An 18,567-nucleotide genomic window follows, 5' to 3' on the forward strand; every position below is an offset into this window, starting at 1 on the left:
TGAATGAATGAATAATTGTCCAAAGAAAGCTTTGGTAATAAAGAACAAATGAAAATCATAAGTGTAAAGCGCCACTGTACGAGTATGTACATACGTATGTACTCTATGAGTATTTTGAGGTCAACTATTTGTTTTTGTTACATGGGAGTTCTGGTAAAAGTGGCATTATGTTCCACTGAATATTTCCAATCTATTGCTCCATGGAACAATGTCACATTTTCTTTATCACCACATCTCAGCGGGAAGCTGTTGCCATGACGCCACATGACTGACTGGCGGCGTGAGTGGCGGCGTGTGTCAGTGTGAGGGAATGAGTGGACGCCGCATGCTTATGTACAAGTGGGGGCTCAAATGTGCACGCATGAGTGCTGCACCCAGCAAATGCCATGTCAAGTACACATGTTTGGGGGGGGGGGGGGGGGGGGACTGTGGAAGGTGAATGTGACAAATTAGCCACTGACTGGGCAAAACTAGAAAATTCACAATATTTTATTATTATTATTAAGTTATGCTGAAATTTGTACCTGTATTCATGCTTTTTTTTCACGAGTTGAGATTTTGCACTGCATTCAGTGGTCTTTGAATGCACCACGGTTATATGCTGTGAGACACAAAGTTTGGCTACCGAAGCCCAAGCTTCCACTCTCAATCCGGCCTCAAAAGTTGCAGCAAAGTGAACAAACGATATATAACATATGATCATAAATCATGACTGGAATCCCAACAGTCATGCAGTGGCGATGATGTAGACATCTTAGCATCTTAGCACATTAGCATTCCTTTCTCAATTAACCAGAAGAAAGGTTACGCCAGACATGATTGGTTGTTTTGTTACCAACAAAGATTTTAGTCTGATCTCGGCCCTAAAAAAACTCTTCCTGCTTCTGTTTTCTTCTCATGAATCTTATTTTCTTTATTTTACTCTTGTACTTTCACATCTTCTCTATAATGTACAGTTTATCTCCCGCCCCTCTGTGACTTTGCACAGAGGAGTGGGTAGTGTTGGTGCTCACAGTGCCTCCAAATGAGTCCATCTGCCAAGTTGAAGGAGGAGGAGGAGGAGGAGGAGGAGGAGGAGGAGACAGAGGGCAATGAGCATGTGTCTTAATCGGGATTGACAGTTACATGGCTCCAAGATAAACACCCGTCACACTTTAATCCTTGGCTGATCACATGCTCTCAATCATGGTCTCACTCGTGGTCTCAATCGTCGTCTCACTCGTGGTCTCAATCGTGGTCTCACTCATGGTCTCACTCATGGTCTCACTCATGGTCTCACTCATGGTCTCACTCATGGTCTCACTCATGGTCTCACTCATGGTCTCAATCATGGTCTCAATCATGGTCTCACTCATTGTCTCACTCATTGTCTCAATCATGGTCTCAATCATGGTCTCACTCATGGTCTCACTCATGGTCTCACTCATGGTCTCACTCATGGTCTCACTCATTGTCTCAATCATGCCGCAGATTTTGCAGGGATACAAACAAATACACAGCCGTACCTCCGGTTTCGATATTAATCCGTTCCAAAGGTCACACAAAAACTGAAACAAAAACCCAAGACTCAAATAATCCCTTCCAGGCAACCACAAATAATAACTAAATATATCATATTTTCTGGACTATAAGTCGCTCCGGAGTATAAGTCGCACAAGGCAACAAAAACATACATAAGTCACACTAGGTTAATTAACGACTCCAAATTGTCCATAGGTATGAATGTGAGTGTGAATGGTTGTTTGTCTATATGTGCCCTGGGATTGGCTGGCCACCAGTCCAGGGTGGACCCCGCCTCCAGCACCCCCCCCCCCGTAGAAAATGAATGAATGAAGCTTACCTGGGTTGTCGCTGTGAGGGTACGGCCCGCCGGGCCTCCTCCCCCAGCCGGCTGAGGGAGGGTGACCGGCTCCTTGCCCCCCGTCCCATGGTTCGAACCACCACGTTGCCATTGGGGCTGCCGCTGGGCATCTGCTGAAGCAGCTGGGGTGACAGGCTGCGATGCAATGCTGACGAGCCAGACTGCGAGTGACCCTGCTGGGGGGTCCTGTTTGGATGTTGCTGAAGATGGGGCCCCCAGTTGCCGGGTGAACCGTGCTGCTGGTACTGACTGACTGTGAGGTTGTTGTCACTGTTGGAGCGCAGCAAGACCCGTGGAGCTGATAACGACGTGGGGGTCTGGCTGTGGCTGCCAGATGACGGACCTCGGTGTCGTTTGGAGTACGATGGAGCCTCGCGGAAAGGCACTGCAGAGGACAAATTACAATTACAAATTACAATGAAGTATTTTCACGTATTGTTGCTCTCTTTCCTCCATTGAACGTTCTTTTTAACTTCGGGGGACCGAAGAATAAAACTCTTGGTTTATACTTCCTGGTTCAAACTGCCAATCAAGAATCCTTTATCTATTGGAGTAGTTTAAGGTTTTTTTTTTTTTTAGGTACTTTGTCATTATACCCATTTTAACACAGAAATTGAAGTACTCTTGAAAAACTGGATCCATGCACATACAAGACATTGTTATGTTTGACATTGCTATATTAGGAAAGCAGGAAGTGAACAAATGTAACAGTTAGTGATTGTAAAAGTACCAGATGGAGGGGTAGGATTTAATAAGCTTTGCTTCTTCCTACTCCTTTTGGACATGTGGAACTGGGAACTGATTATGGGATGCATTCAATTGGAATCTGACGCATGTTCAAATGAAATTAAACCATTACCATTACCATTACCATTACCATTGTTGGTCACTTTTTTGGGGGTGCCACAAGACTCAATGCTGAGTCCACGTATGTTTTCTCTGATCAGTTGTCCCATCAGAGCTGCAACAAGGATATACGTTGCACCACTCAATCCCGAACCCTTGGATGGGGCGTGGGGGGGGGGGGGGCATTTTTGTGCATGACAAAGTTGAGACACAAAGCTTAAATTGAATGAAAAGACATTCCCTCCCACAGACATCTCTGTCCCCACTGACGCCACCACAGTAACGACTGTCAGGACCATGAGGGATATTGTTGACAAGCAGCTATCTGGAGCTACCCACATTGCTTCAACAACTCAATCATGAAGAACTTTAAGAGCGGCCAACGCCACAAAATGTTCCAATCCTGCATTACTCTTCCTTAATTAGAAACAACAGCAAAGAGAAATGTGAGCATAACTTTAAAATGCATGCAAGTTGTAATCCAATCACATGATGTAGTCGACCAATAGACAGCCAGTATTGTTTTGGCCAATGTTGACAATGTCAAAATCCTTTTGTTGACAAAGCTTTTTCCTGTGACCAACTCAACGTGGCTCTTTGATGCCGAAAACATCACGAGTCGTGTGTGAGTTTTCGAGACTGGACGGAAATGTTAGTGAGTGGTTTATCATGGTGGTTCTTAACCACAGGGCCGAGGCCCAAACTACTTTAAACAATGTATAACCCTCAAGGGTTCGGGTTCCAATCTCCACTAGTAAGCATCATGTATTCGTCAGGAAGGGCATCCGGAATATAGATGGCTCAGCCAAAAATCTAAAATCTTAGCTGTGGTGATTTTGTAATCAGGAAAAAGCTGAAGGAAACAAACAAAAGGTAGAACCCTCAAGGCATGCTGGGTAATTTCCTATCATTCATTTACTACCGCTTATTCCCAAGAGGGTCGCAGGGGTTCTGGAGCCTATCCCAGCCGTCTTCGGGCGAATTGGATGTCGAGTACTATAAATGTGTACATGTTGGTAGGTCTGCGTTAAAATGAAATGGTTCTCATTGAAGGCAAGATCCCGAAATCAGATTTTTAGGCTGATATCGGGCTGATAATTATCGGTGGACGATATTATCGGACATCCCTAATTATAACTATAATTATTATAACATATCCAGTGTTTTTTTCTGGTATTCTGTGGGAGGAAACCGGAGTACCCGGAGAAAAGCTCCACACAGAGATGGCCGAGGGTGGAATTGAACTCGCTAACCACTCGGCCATGGTGCAGTTGGATGACCTCCTGTTGGTTTGGGTGTAAATACCAAGCTAATTCGCCTCACTTCCTCCATCTAGCTGAAGTTAGCTACAGTAGGACCACTGGCATAGCCCAGGCTGGATCAGTCCAGGTTCAATTACCCGCCATTGAGAAGGCACCCCCCACCAATGCCCCCACGTACCTTCTTGGTACGCATACATGGCATACATCAATGTCGTCGCCAGCATAATTCCCTTCCTGGCTTATTAAACATCTTCTTCGATCCATACCAATCTAATATTTCATCTCAAGTCACCTGCTCATGGAGACGCATGCAGACTCAGGTATTGAACAGAGCGAGGTGATTGGCCGTCTCGCCACCAATCATTATTAGCGTGATTATCCCAATTACAACATTCCAGCGGCCTGTGCTTCCTGCGCTATGGTGTCATATGGAAGCAATAATGGAGGCAGCCATTGATTTCCCCACGGACACTTCCATCCATTACGCTGCCAGATGACGAGCCGTCGCAACGAGCTCTCCTTGCGACGACTGCAGTGGTCCCGGAGAAGCCGAACAGAGCCTGGAGCTATTTCGATAAGGAGCTCTTGATAATGAGCTGATTAGCACGACTGTTGCCAGCACACGTCTGCGGTTTGCTGCGGTGCAGTTTCATGCTTTTCGCTTTCTTAGCAAAGAGCCTCGGAAAAAAAAAGGGGGGGGGGGGGGTTTACTGAGTCATTATCAGTTTCCCAGACTAGAATCTAAGACCGCTATCTCTCTATATGGAACAGAAGTGTTGATGAAGGGAAGAGGCGCTAACGTCTAATGAGCTAGCGCTATCCTTGGAAAGTCCAGTGTTTGTGGCCTGGAAGCATAACTTGACCTCCTCTTGGGTCATCCGACTCTGTTCCATGACGGATTTCATTCACCAGTTGGGTACGAGATACAATACAGGTCAAATGTACAGCACATATTCAACCCCCCCCAAAGTGTTGAGATTTCACACTTTGTTCAGCGGTCCTTGAACACACCATAGTTGCTGTGAAACGCAGGAGTGAAAGTTATATATAACCTCCCATTCCATCTTTTCCTTGATGATCTTACATTATTATTCATTAGTGATTAGAGGAGCTTGACATTTTAGACTTTAAAATCCGTCAATCAAGGGTTCGGATTGGCCATCGGAAGTACAAAGTAGAAAATCTTATAATGTTATGAGAAAATTTGCAAGAGGAAGGCTGAAATACCTAAAACAAACAAAAAAAAATAACAGGTATAATTTATACAGTCTAAATATTAAGAGACATAAGTTGGAAGAAAATGAAAAATTTGTAATATTGAGGACCAATAATGGCATTTTAGTAGCATGCAGTTCAAATATTAAAAGAATATGAGAATCAAAGAAAACACATTTTTGCAAATAAGGTTGGATAAAAAAGTTATGATATTACAAGAATGAAGTCAAAATATTGTTATAAAAAAAATATGAAAATTGAAATCACTGGAAAATTATTTCATGGAAAGAACAACTAAAATTTTACAAGAAAGAAGTCCAAAAATGTCATCATTAAATGAGGAAAAAAGTCACAATTTTACCAGAATAAACTCCACAATAATGTCATTTGTAGTAGCTTAACAGTTGAAATATGAAGGAAAAAAGGCATTTTAATATTACTTAAAAATATATAATATTATGAAAATTAAACAAAACAAAAAAAGGGAAAAAGTTCTAATGTTAATGAGAATAAATTCAAACCATTATGGGAATAAAGTCAGAATTATGAGGAAAATGGGAAAAAGAAGATGAAAAATGTATGGAAAATGTTTAAATAATATGAAAAAACAACTGTACTTTTACATGAATGAAGTCAAAATATTAAGAGAAAAAAGTCCAGATTTCAACATTCATTTTCTACCGCTTATCCTCACAAGGGTCGTGGGGGGGTGCTGGAGCCTATCCCACCCTGGCAGCACATATAGACAAACAACCATTCACACTCACATTCATACCTATGGACAATTGAACAATAAACTCATATGAGAAAACTTATATCATATTTTCCCCTTAAAATATATAACTTTGTATTGTAAGTGTAGTATACAGTAAGTGCATCCTTTTAGTTTTCACTATGTGGCCTTTGATGTAAAATGTTTGGACTCACTTTTTGGGACCCGAGTGGACCTTCATGATGAACATCCTTATCCCATTGTGTTCATTTGTCCTTTATAGATAAAACAATATATAACAGTAAATATGTATGCATGAAATGTAAGAATGAGGTTGAACTAATGAGGGCCTCCATAGTCTCGGCTCCATGTTGAGCTGAAGCAGTCCAACATGTTGATTGAGGAAATGAGCAGCAGGTGAACCAAACGTCAAAGCACTAAGACGCCTTCACTCTTCCTGTTGTTTGTCTTCTCTTCCATCTCAAACTGGCTGTGACCTAAAAAACTACTCACTCTGCTTCTTGTCCGAGAAAAAAAAAGTCAATTAGCGGATTTCTGGAGTAACCTAAATACAGCGACCTACCTCTAGCCATACTAACAGAGACGGTAAAAGTACCCAAGTACACGGAGAAGGACCTGACAAACTTCACAGGTGTTAAAAAAACCTCCAGGACTACAAGACCAAGTAACCAAGCGTCCTACCTTCCTTTTTTAAGGCATTAATGATCGACTTCATTTTGACTCCGTCGCCGTTCCGACTCGCGGTACAATCCTTTTACTGTCCCCGGGTTCCTGGCTCAGGACGTCGGGGAGAGAAGACCCGCGGCGGGGCTCCTGCTCGTAGTCATGATGCCGCACCTCCCACCTTCCACCTTCCTCTACCGTCACTGGCGAGGAGCATCAGAACCAGCACGGGTCACACGCACGCGCACGCGCACAGAGGCATGCACACGTTGAATGGCCCCGCCCATCACACGCCCCCCAACCCCTCCCACCCTCCACCACACAAATCTTACACTATAGACGTCACATGCATGTGCAAAAGCACATACTGTACTTTACTATGACTTTAATATTGTACGTATATACTAGTCTCTTATTATCTTGGAAACTGGATTTGGATACAACACTGGCAAAAATTGGTCAATGCCAGCTGTCTTTGGGAGACAGGCGGGGTACACCCTGGACACCCTGGATTTCCCCTACATATTATAGATGAAAACATATTTTATCTGTGATTAAATTTGATTAATTTTGAGTTAAAATTGGATTAATTGTGGTCAAACACACACATTGGAACAGATAGACAAACAACCATTCACACTCACACCTGTGGACAATTTGGAGTCACCAATTAACCTAGCATGCTAATGTAACCTAGCATAGGAGGAAACAACCAATTAACCTAGCATGCTAATGTAACCTAGCATAGGAGGAAACAACCAATTAACCTAGCATGCTAATGTAACCTAGCATAGGAGGAAACAACCAATTAACCTAGCATGCTAATGTAACCTAGCATAGGAGGAAACAACCAATTAACCTAGCATGCTAATGTAACCTAGCATAAGAGGAAACAACCAATTAACCTAGCATGCTAATGTAACCTAGCATAGGAGGAAACAACCAATTAACCTAGCATGCTAATGTAACCTAGCATAGGAGGAAACAACCAATTAACCTAGCATGCTAATGTAACCTAGCATAGGAGGAAACAACCAATTAACCTAGCATGCTAGTGTAACCTAGCATAGGAGGAAACAACCAATTAACCTAGCATGCTAATGTAACCTAGCATAGGAGGAAACAACCAATTAACCTAGCATGCTAATGTAACCTAGCATAGGAGGAAACAACCAATTAACCTAGCATGCTAATGTAACCTAGCATAGGAGGAAACAACCAATTAACCTAGCATGCTAATGTAACCTAGCATAGGAGGAAACAACCAATTAACCTAGCATGCTAATGTAACCTAGCATAGGAGGAAACAACCAATTAACCTAGCATGCTAATGTAACCTAGCATAGGAGGAAACAACCGGAGTCCCTGGAGACGAGGGTCGAGGGGGTGCTGGAGCCTATCCCAGCTGTCTTGGGGCAAGAGGCGGGGTCCACCCTGGACTGGTGGCCAGCCAATCCCAGGGCACATATAGACAAACAACCATTCACACTCACATTCATACCTATGGACAATTTGGAGTGGCTAATTAACCTAGCATGTTTTTGGAAAGTGGGAGGAAACGGGATTGAATTCAATTACATAATTGACATTATTACCATTATCATATCAAACATTTTTTGTGTGATGCTATTGGGCAACCCCACAGTAGATTTCTGTTGACATGATGGACTCTACTGTGACAATGTGTCTTGATATGGGCTGAGGATGCTAGTAGGAACCAGGAGATGGAGCAAAGGTATCCGCAGAAACGATGGATTGGTGAGGATCTTCTGTGTGAAACAAATCCTTGGTGTTGCTAAGCAACTCGGGGGGGGGGGGGGGGGGGGGTGGCTTCATACATCATTAAAGCACACCAACATGCACTAACTGTATGATGTAATGCACATTCATATGCTTGGACTTGCTGTCGGACTGTAGTTTGATGCCATCGGACTTCATCTTGACCTGTGGAACGGCTTCTTGTCATGTCGCTTTTTGCTGTATCGATAACTCCATATAGCATAAAAACACAATCCACACAGCAGATGGCGACATGTAAAGCATATGTTGTCATAAACTATGCAGATTTCATGTGCGTTAGCAGCGTCCCTCGCCTTGTTATCCAATCCAGTCATACAAATAAACCATATTCAATAACTACAAATGTCACATACAATAGATTTGTGGGGGCACTGTCCCTATCCTGTCAGGAAATGTGCAAATAATCGATATACCCATAAAAAATGTCAATTATTGACACACTTTTTAAAAAAAATTATTATTTTTATTTTAATATTTTATTATTATAAAATTATTATAATTTCTATTACATTTACATCTATTACATTATACTCATTTTTGTGTGTGTTTTCTGAAAAAGTTGTCTCTGTTACAATACAAATATTTATTTGACCAAAAATACATGAAATGATATTAGGAAAGCAGGAAGTGAACAAATGTAAGAGTTAGTGATTGTAAAAGTACCAGATGGAGGGGTAGGATTGAATAAGCTTTGCTTCTTCCTACTCCTTTTGGACATGTGGAACTGGGAACTGATTATGGGATGCACTCAATTGGAATCTGATGCATGTTGAAATGAAATGAAACCGATGTAACAGTCATGTAACAGTCCAGTACATCCTCCATCGATGTAAAAAGTACCGATGTACTGAAAAAAGATATCAGTCGGCAAACGGGTGAAGAAAATATTTTGTTGCCATCAGTTTGTGTCTCCTCTGCTCCATGCAGCCAAATATAGCATAGGCCAGAGAGAGAAAAGAACATCAGAATTAATGAATAAATCATAATTTATTCATATAAACATAACAATATTGTGCTGCTGTGGAAGATTGACAACTTAACTTGACTATTCTTCATTTAAATGTATTTTCTTCCTGTTTGTGATGAGCATTTTGCTACACAAACAACCCAAAACCATGAATCATCAAAGTCATAAACCGCAGATGAGGCAATCACTTTTTGGTCCTGGTCGTGGAACTGTGGACCAGCTTGACGTTCTCGGCAGGGTCCTTTGAGGACCTCTGTGTGGAGTTTGCATGTTCTCCCCATGCATGCGTGGGTTTTCTCCGGGTATTCCAAAAACATGCTAGGTTAATTAGCCACTCCAAATTGTCCTCTCTGAATCCAGTTCACCTTTACGGCAAAGTAACCACTGTTGCTGGGTCAATCCTCTAACCGTAAAAATCAAAATGTCCACTCCCATCTGCTGAGTGTGTCTTTTGACTCGCTCATCTTGGAGTAGAAACCCCGCTGTGCGTAAGCCAAATTGATTTTTTTTTTTAAAGGAAGTCATCTTCAAGGGCCATCTAACTTACTAAAAAGTCTCAAAATAGACGAGAAAAAATGGTTTGTGTGTGTGTGTGTGTGTGTGTGTGCATGTGTGTATATGTGTGTATCTGCCACATGCATGTGTGTGTTTTTCTGTGTGTTTCCAAGTGTTGTCAATATAGCTCCCTGTTGGATTATCACATAGTGGCAGAGGATGGTCTAATATGCCATCTGTCAATCATTCTTAGACAGGCTTAAGTCCGCATGCTGAAATACAACAGCAATCTCTTACACACACCCAGACTATACATCGCCCCGTTACTCTCACGACCCCCGCACCCCGAATTTTACAATAACGGTCCAAAAGTCATCACCGTATGACGCAGCCTGCATGATGTCACGTGTTTTGTTTCAGGGTTGTCGTTAATGGCGTGATTTCACTGCTTTGGAGGCGTGTGTGTGTATCATTGTCTTCCTGGCAATATGCCACGTGCATATGACGCCTGGCCCGTGCAATCATTGGAATTGATTTTTTGTAATTGCTTGCAAAAACTGTTCTATTGTTTAACACAACTGATGGGCCCAATTTAGTTCCAGGAACGTCACAGCATTCCCTGGCGAATGTGGCCAATGGTCTTCCATATGCAATGTGAAATGATCATTTTGTTCGTTATACGTGTTATATGCATGATTTCTTGTTCACACGCTTCATTTACTAAGCCAGGGATTTCCTAACTTTTTCCAGCGAGGGACACTTTATATATATTTTAAATATATTAATATATATTACCGTCAACAGCGGTAACAAATTTATTTCATTAATTACATTTTTTGGCGTAATTAACTTTTATTGGGGAGGTTTTTCTAAAGGGCTATCTAAGCAGAATAGCTACATAACTAAGGCCATTGTCAGTGGAAAAAACACACACGACAGCTAACTAGGACACACGCAAAAAGGACTCAGATAAGAATTGTGGATGATGGGCAAAATACCCAAAAAGTAAAATCCCTTAATTTGCACATTTCCTGATCAAATACAGTCCAGAAACCACCTTGCCACGCTTTTATCTACACGTATTAATAAAGAGACCTGACCTGATATACTCATACTCATACATATTCTACATTGCGGCCCGTTAGCAGCAGTCAGCATCTCTGCCCAAAATTGCGTTTAGGATCCCTGCCCATTAGAAGCCGACTGCAGCTCGGAATGTTTACATGTGCTTGGCTGCAGAGAGCACAGCCCTGAGCCACAAACACTCCGAACGCAGAAAACTGATTCATCCTCCAAAAGGCCAATTGTTGGCGCAGGTCCTACCCTGGTGCACAACAAATAAACATCACATCTCACTCACCTCAGAGTTTGACGGCACGGCACAGATGAGGCAGTCTTTTTCAACGTTACAGGAAATATCGGCTTCAAATATGGTAATGGTAATGGTAATGGTAATGGTAATGGTAATGGTTTCATTTCATTTGAACATGCATCAGATTCCAATTGAATGCATCCCATAATCAGTTCCCAGTTCCACATGTCCAAAAGGAGTAGGAAGAAGCAAAGCTTATTAAATCCTACCCCTCCATCTGGTACTTTTACAATTACTAACTGTTACATTTGTTCACTTCCTGCTTTCCATAATAAGGTTTAAGGGTTTTTTTTGTTTATTTTTTTAAATAATGTACCTCCTAGGTGATATGATTTGTTCATGTGTACATTTGTACATTTGTTCACTTCCTGCTTTCATAATATACATTTTTTTTAATTTATTATTTTGTATTTTTATGTATATTTATATAATATATATAAATAATTATATATATAATTATTTATACATATATAATTAATATATATATACATACAAATAATTATATATATATATACATACAAATAATTATATATATATATACGTATATATATATATATATATATATATATATATATATATATATATATATATATATATATATATATATATAATTATTTATGTATAACAACGGTCCATTCCAGCGACCATATTATGCCGATCCAATTAAGCTCACCTTTTTCTGTGTGGGAACCGTTTGGATGGTCAAATGGACAAATATTTACAAAGTGCAAGCAAAGCCACATAGGAGTAATCCCAAAATTAGGTTAAATAGTTCCCAGGCGTTCTAATTACATGTGACACACTTCTGTCAAGTACCTCAAGGATGCATTAAAAGTATTAAAATGCACTTAAAAGTCCCGCTAAAGAGTCCTCCTGGGTGAAATGGTTTTGGGGGGCCTATCCTGTGTCCCAGTCAGACATGCTGTGCTGGCCTTAAAGGGAAGGTGAAAACAAGACACTAATCAGAGAGGGAGCGGACAAGGAAACGCCGCTTGGTGCGTGACACATGTTGGCATAACAATGTGACCCAGAAAACTACAGTCCCGGTTCCCAGTTCAACAAGGCCCCAAAGACCCGAGTATGTTTCTACCTTTGATAGAAAGCAGACGTGCTGTCGAGTAAGCAAGTCGCCGTCTTCCAGCAAATTTGATCCTAACTGAAGTTGGCAATATGCAATATCCGCATATGAGAGCATATCAGATTAGTGCAGATTAGTCTGGGTTCTATTAGCTGGAGACTCGGGCACAGACAGGCGGAGGATCCGAGGGGATCCCTGCAGACCAGGCAGGAAAGGATCTGGTCTTATATCTATCACAAAATGCTTTGCTCTCTTGGAGTGGATGTAAAAAATGTCAGCGTTAGTTTTTTGTTTTGTTTATTTCTCATATTACACACACATATTACACTTGCATAACCAGTTCCTTTTTTTGTAGATGAATTATTTATGGGTGTGTAACACGAGGTCTGCATATTTAATTAGGGAGTTTATAGTTATTAAGATACAGCGTCTGTTTGCTTTTCAAATATCTTGGCCTTTAAACATATTTTAGGAAACTTACCACTTGAAAATGTATTATATATAATATAAATATATATAATATTATATAATATTTAATGACCACATGTGCCCTCCGTGGTTGTCAAAAGTGACGGAAAAGTGAAAAAGTGTTCAAAAGACACTATATTGACACTTACTATGGTACCATTATGGCATTGGATGCTCATATCACCCAGTACTTCGGTACGGGACAAAAATAAAATTAAAAAACAAAAAAACAAAAACTTAAACTACGTTAGGAAAGCAGGAAGTGAACAAATGTAACAGTTAGTGATTGTAAAAGTACCAGATGGAGGGGTAGGATTTAATAAGCTTTGCTTCTTCCTACTCCTTTTGGACATGTGGAACTGGGAACTGATTATGGGATGCACTCAATTGGAATCTGATGCATGTTCAAATGAAATGAAACCATTACCATTACCATTACCATTACCATTACCAGTACCATATGTATGTCCCAGCATGTTCAGAAAGTGGGTGGGGATCTGCACATCGGGCAGGTAGCACCAGAAACCTTCTTGTTCAAACTATGAACAAAACGAGGAACTAATGGAGTTTCTCATCTCAACCTATCAGCGTCTCGCTCGGTCTGACACGTTCGATGTTGTCTGATGTGATTAAGATTCCGAGCCACTAAAACTGTCTGATATCATGTCTAATATCAGCCAAGAGGCTCAACAGATGACAACGCGGACACGATAGCGAGCGCTACCGTGACTACTTTTAGTTGCAGACATTGACCCAAAGGGTTCAGGCAGAGGCGAAGCGTGAGAAACCTTCACGTGCTCATCAATAAGAGGGTGAAGATGGTGGCTGTACCCACCTCTGCAGCAGGCTGAGCCCATGACAGCCATTAGAAGATCCAGAAATAAAAGCGTCCCATCCCAGGATACAAAACTGATGCCTCCACAAAGACCCATAAAAGATGTCCCAAGAAAAGAGCACAATGAGTCAACACCTTTTGCTCCACTTCTAGCATTTGTGTGGTATGAAGAGAGAGAGAGAGAGAGGGGTTGTATGGGGGGGGGGTAATCCTGTATAACTTTGTGTTCCATTTCGCCCTCCACCAGGTCCATAGTGTCCATAAGAAAGACATTTCCAGGATTACATGGCTCCAATAGATTTGATGTTCCCCATTTAAACTCATCTTTTTACATCATCTTTATATAATCTATTTATGTGTACTTTTTTTTTAATCATCTTTTTCTCATTTTTCCGAGGCCCAGTAATCCCCCAGCTTGCTTTGCACAACTAGCTCAACTGTGTCTATTTCACCACGAACACATCGGGGCATTTGGTAAAGATCGGTGGAGGTATGGCAATGTCTGTTCTCTTTAAATGTTACAATAAAATGTACGATATACCATAATTATAGCGTTAGTTATCACCCTTACGTCCATTTGCTTAGACAATAGAAAGTGTTTGAATGTGCTTTGATTCGAACCTGTGGACAGCTATTCAAAAGCTGTTTTATCCCATATGAATGAGTCTTCATGTCACAGTGGCGCCTCACACAGGAGGAGAGTACTGTTGCGCCTCGCACAGGAGGAGAGTACTGTTGCGCCTCACACAGGAGGAGAGTACTGTTGCGCCTCACACAGGAGGAGAGTACTGTTGCGCCTCACACAGGAGGAGAGTACTGTTGCGCCTCACACAGGAGGAGAGTACTGTTGCGCCTCACACAGGAGGGGAGTACTGTTGCGCCTCACACAGGAGGAGAGTACTGTTGCGCCTCACACAGGAGGAGAGTACTGTTGCGCCTCACACAAGAGGAGAGTACTGTTGTGCCTCACACAGGAGGAGAGTACTGTTGCGCCTCACACAGGAGGAGAGTACTGTTGCGCCTCACACAGGAGGAGAGTACTGTTGCGCCTCACACAGGAGGAGAGTACTGTTGCGCCTCACACAGGAGGAGAGTACTGTTGCGCCTCCTGTGTGATCATGAATCTGGTGTTTGTTTGTCTCACCAAATATTCCAACAATATTACTGACAGCTAGCGAACAGTGTAGCATATTCTATACGATGACGGACATTCTCGGTGGAACAATTAGCATTGTTAAGCTGCCCTTGTTGGAACTTTGCAACCTGGGTGTTTGTGCGAAATGGTTCCCAGTCTTCTCACCTCCCTCTCATCCCCGCTCACACACGGATGCAGTGAAACGTTCAGATGCGGTGTATGTTCATCTCTCATGCAGTGCGCTACAAAGCCTTATGGACGTTAGCCTGAGCTAAATGTTCTTATGTGATTTGGGATCGCATTCGTTGGAACATTCACTCTGTGCGCTCTTAAATTATTTAAAGTACATTGTCTGAAATGCATTCAGCTTGTTAGAATCATATTAGTAGTATTAGTATTCCTCTCTATCATAGCTTGGATGTTTTTGTTTGGATTTCCTCATCAGATGTTCATATCGGTTCCATTTAAGAGCCTGGTTAAATAGTCTTCTCAGCAAGTGACTTTAAATGATTCCAGGTTGTGTTTTTGCTGCTGAAATACTTACTGCATGGAGAGCCATTATATATTAAACTCAAGCTGGACTCCATGAAGGGACGGACTTACAAACAATCCATAACGATGTCATGATGACATGTCTCCTTGTAAAGGTTTGTTGTCCATCTTGTCCAAACATGGAGTCACCATTTTCACATTTTGTGGATGTCCGTGTTGATGCCGCCGCCATATTGTTTCTTTGTCAACAATCACGTCTTTTATTCTAGAACGCCCGGGGCATGCAAACTCCACACAGAGATGGCCTGGGGTGGAATTGAACTCGCGTCTACGAGCTGTGAGGCCTGCACGCTAACCACTCTCCACCGTGCAGGTGAAATGGAAGTGAATTTTAAAATCATTTTCAGATGAGTAGAATAACTTTTGCCTATATTTGGATAAACAAGCTTTTCCATCATCTATAGGTTGGATATTTGGGACCTGAACGTTCACATTGCAGTGGCATCGGACACGTTTTCCATTTCTATCAACCGGGTCGCATTTGGAAAATATCAGAATAGTATTTTTCACAGTGACATGAAAAAATCTGATAAAAGTCCCAAAATAAATGAAACCCTAAGAGCTGGTTCGTTCACAAACAACCCATCACTAGTGGACAGATGCTCTTTGTGGCCCCCCAGGCATTGGTCTTTTCTTTGTGGGCCTAATCGGCCAGAGATTGTACTGGTGTAAACATAAACTTTCATCCTCTTGGCATCGTTCTCCTAATCCCACAGGGAGATTATAAAAAGATAGCATGGAGGATTTGTAATGTATCCCCGCAGAGATTGGAAAATACACACGGACGTCTGAGAAAGAACAGGTGAGGGAGGGATAGACAAACCATACATAGTTTGATCACTCACCGATATCGGCCTCTTTGTGGTTCTTGATCAGTTCAGCGAGCTCAAAGTTCCCGGCTATAATAGCGACCTGCAGAGAGAAAAGGTTTTGACTGAAATGCAAAAACAAACAAAATACTACACGTGTGTCAGCATATTTATTGAAAAGCTGAGGAAAGAAATGAAAGCGCTGATAGCGTTTGCTCTAATCTCTTTGGGCTTGTCACTCGCTGAATGTGAACACAATGAAATGAAAGAAGTCAGGGATTGGTCTGACTTCTAATCTTCGGGGCTTTAACCATCTGTAGCCCGAGTCTAATCATCTGTGGCGGACACACGTGCGCACGTCAAGATATGCGCATGACGCCGTGGTAAGCAGCCGGCATGAACATACAAGTCACATGTTCATGTGATGGGGGGGCGGGGGGGGGGCAGCGAGAGGGCGGAAGCTGCTGCTTTGAAGCTTTCTGTCCATTGATCACGGCAGCTGACTGCCATTGGTGGGATGCTGGAAACGCCAGCGTGTGATGAGCACCGCTCATATCAACATTAATATCAACATTTGCAAATACTTTGTAGAATAGAAAGCCGTTCAATTGTTGCTTTATTTGGAACACGCATTACAATTAGTGGAACAGTTCAGCACCTTATCACGGTTAATTGGTTCATTGTAGACCCGATCAAGATAAGCGCATTTACACCAAGTAGGATTACTTATTTATTAATGGAATATTTTATTAGTTTGAGCACAGAAAACCTGTTCACAACCTTCTAAATACCTTTGATTTTAACATTATTAGAGCCTTCTAGACATGAACTAGCACCCCTATAGTCACCTTTACACTGTGATTACCCGATATAGTATATATTATGTTCATTCATTTTCTAACACTTTTCCTCACGAGGGTCAAGGAGGGTGCTGGAGCCTATCCCAGAGAGGCGGGGTACACCCTGGACTGGCCAGCCAATCACAGGGCACATATCGACAAACAACCATTCACACTCACATTCATACCTATATTATATATGGTACCCATTATGGCATTGGATGCTCATATCACCTACTACTTTGGTACGTGACAAAAATTTTAAAAAAAAACTATATTAGGAAAGCAGGAAGTGAACAAATGTAAGAGTTAGTGATTGTAAAAGTACCAGATGGAGGGGTAGGATTTAATAAGCTTTGCTTCTTCCTACTCCTTTTGGACATGTGGAACTGGGAACTGATTATGGGATGCATTCAATTGGAATCTGATGCATGTTCAAATGAAATAAAACCATTACCATTACCATTACCATTACCATTGTTGCAGTTTCAAAACAAACATATCTGACCTAAAATCATATGATGACTAGATGGTTCTTGTAAACACCAATTGCTTGTATCTTCATCTTCAGATGGATCCCATCAGTAGATTGGTGCAGCACTTTAATCAATCCATTGCATAATTGAATAACTTTTACATTTAATTTGTCCTTTTGTTGTATTTTTCCTATCATGTTGAACAATAAGTGTTTCTTTGAGGTAAAATGGAAGGTCCGTCTTTTGAAAAAGAAGCACAACTATCTACACTACCATATAAATATATAGCTAGTTGGGTAAACAGTAGCTATATTTGATGTGATGCATGTTTCTTTGTGTCCACTGGGGGGCAGACTAGAGATTTCTTCCAGTGCTGCCATTGACCCAGATCTCCTGCTGTCACATTCCTGCTGCTTCCAGTGGTTCCGGCCGACTGACTGCTCGTGGTGTGTTACAGGGTTTACAGTATGCTTCATTTTCCTCATGTGATGCATACGCATACGCTTTCAAACACACACATATATGGAGACACACACACACACACACACACACACACACACACCTCGAGGGAGCCCCAGCAGCATTATATAAGCATGCCTGCTCTGAACGCTGCAGAAGAAATATCAGGAGGAAGGGAGCGATGGAGAGCAGGTGCATTATTAAAGCAGCGCTGGCTTGAATTGCAGTACTCTGCCCCCTTCCTCCACAAATGACCTTTTCTTCAGAAGCATCGCATGTGGCAGAACGAGCACTTGAGAGTCTTGTGATTATGCTTTTCCACAAGTAGGGAATAACATGGTGCATTAATATACAATATGGAGTGGGAAATGAAAAAAAAGCTTACTTTGAACTTAAATGACGGTGAAATGTGCAAGCATGTCAAGTTCCGACAGAGCAAATGGAAGGCCTCCCGTGGGGGGACCGGGGCCGGGTGAATGCTAACTAAAAATATGGCTCCACATGCGTTGATGTGTGACACGTCCTCCATGGGCTATGGGGTGGATGGGGGGGTAAGGTGGAGGGACACAACAGTGACGGATGAACTTGCGTCAAGTAATGGTTGACACGGACCCCGCCAGCAGGAAAAACTGTACGGCGCCTGGATGGACCAATGTTGTGTACTGTATGTATGACTTAATGGTGGAATGTTCAGACCGGGGG

General features: G+C 41.9%; 1 protein-coding gene across 3 annotated transcripts in view; it reads right to left on the reverse strand.

Annotated features, from left to right (window-relative positions):
• Nucleotides 1-18,567, reverse strand: part of LOC131132104 (SH3 and multiple ankyrin repeat domains protein 2-like) — a 97,738-nt gene that overhangs the window by 40,070 nt on the left and 39,101 nt on the right. For all 3 annotated transcript variants that reach the window (XM_078793505.1, XM_058077383.2, XM_058077381.2), the window contains 2 exons: nucleotides 16,128-16,194; nucleotides 1,841-2,246 (listed from right to left, as the gene is read on the reverse strand). In XM_078793505.1, the coding sequence (XP_078649631.1) occupies nucleotides 1,841-2,246; nucleotides 16,128-16,194 (473 nt within the window). The remainder of the gene's footprint in view (nucleotides 1-1,840; nucleotides 2,247-16,127; nucleotides 16,195-18,567) is intronic.

Source organism: Doryrhamphus excisus, linkage group LG1, assembly GCF_037039965.1.
Source record: "Doryrhamphus excisus strain RoL-2023G ecotype Guam linkage group LG1, RoL_Dexc_Guam_v1.1, whole genome shotgun sequence".
NCBI classification, from domain to species: domain Eukaryota; kingdom Metazoa; phylum Chordata; class Actinopteri; order Syngnathiformes; family Syngnathidae; genus Doryrhamphus; species Doryrhamphus excisus.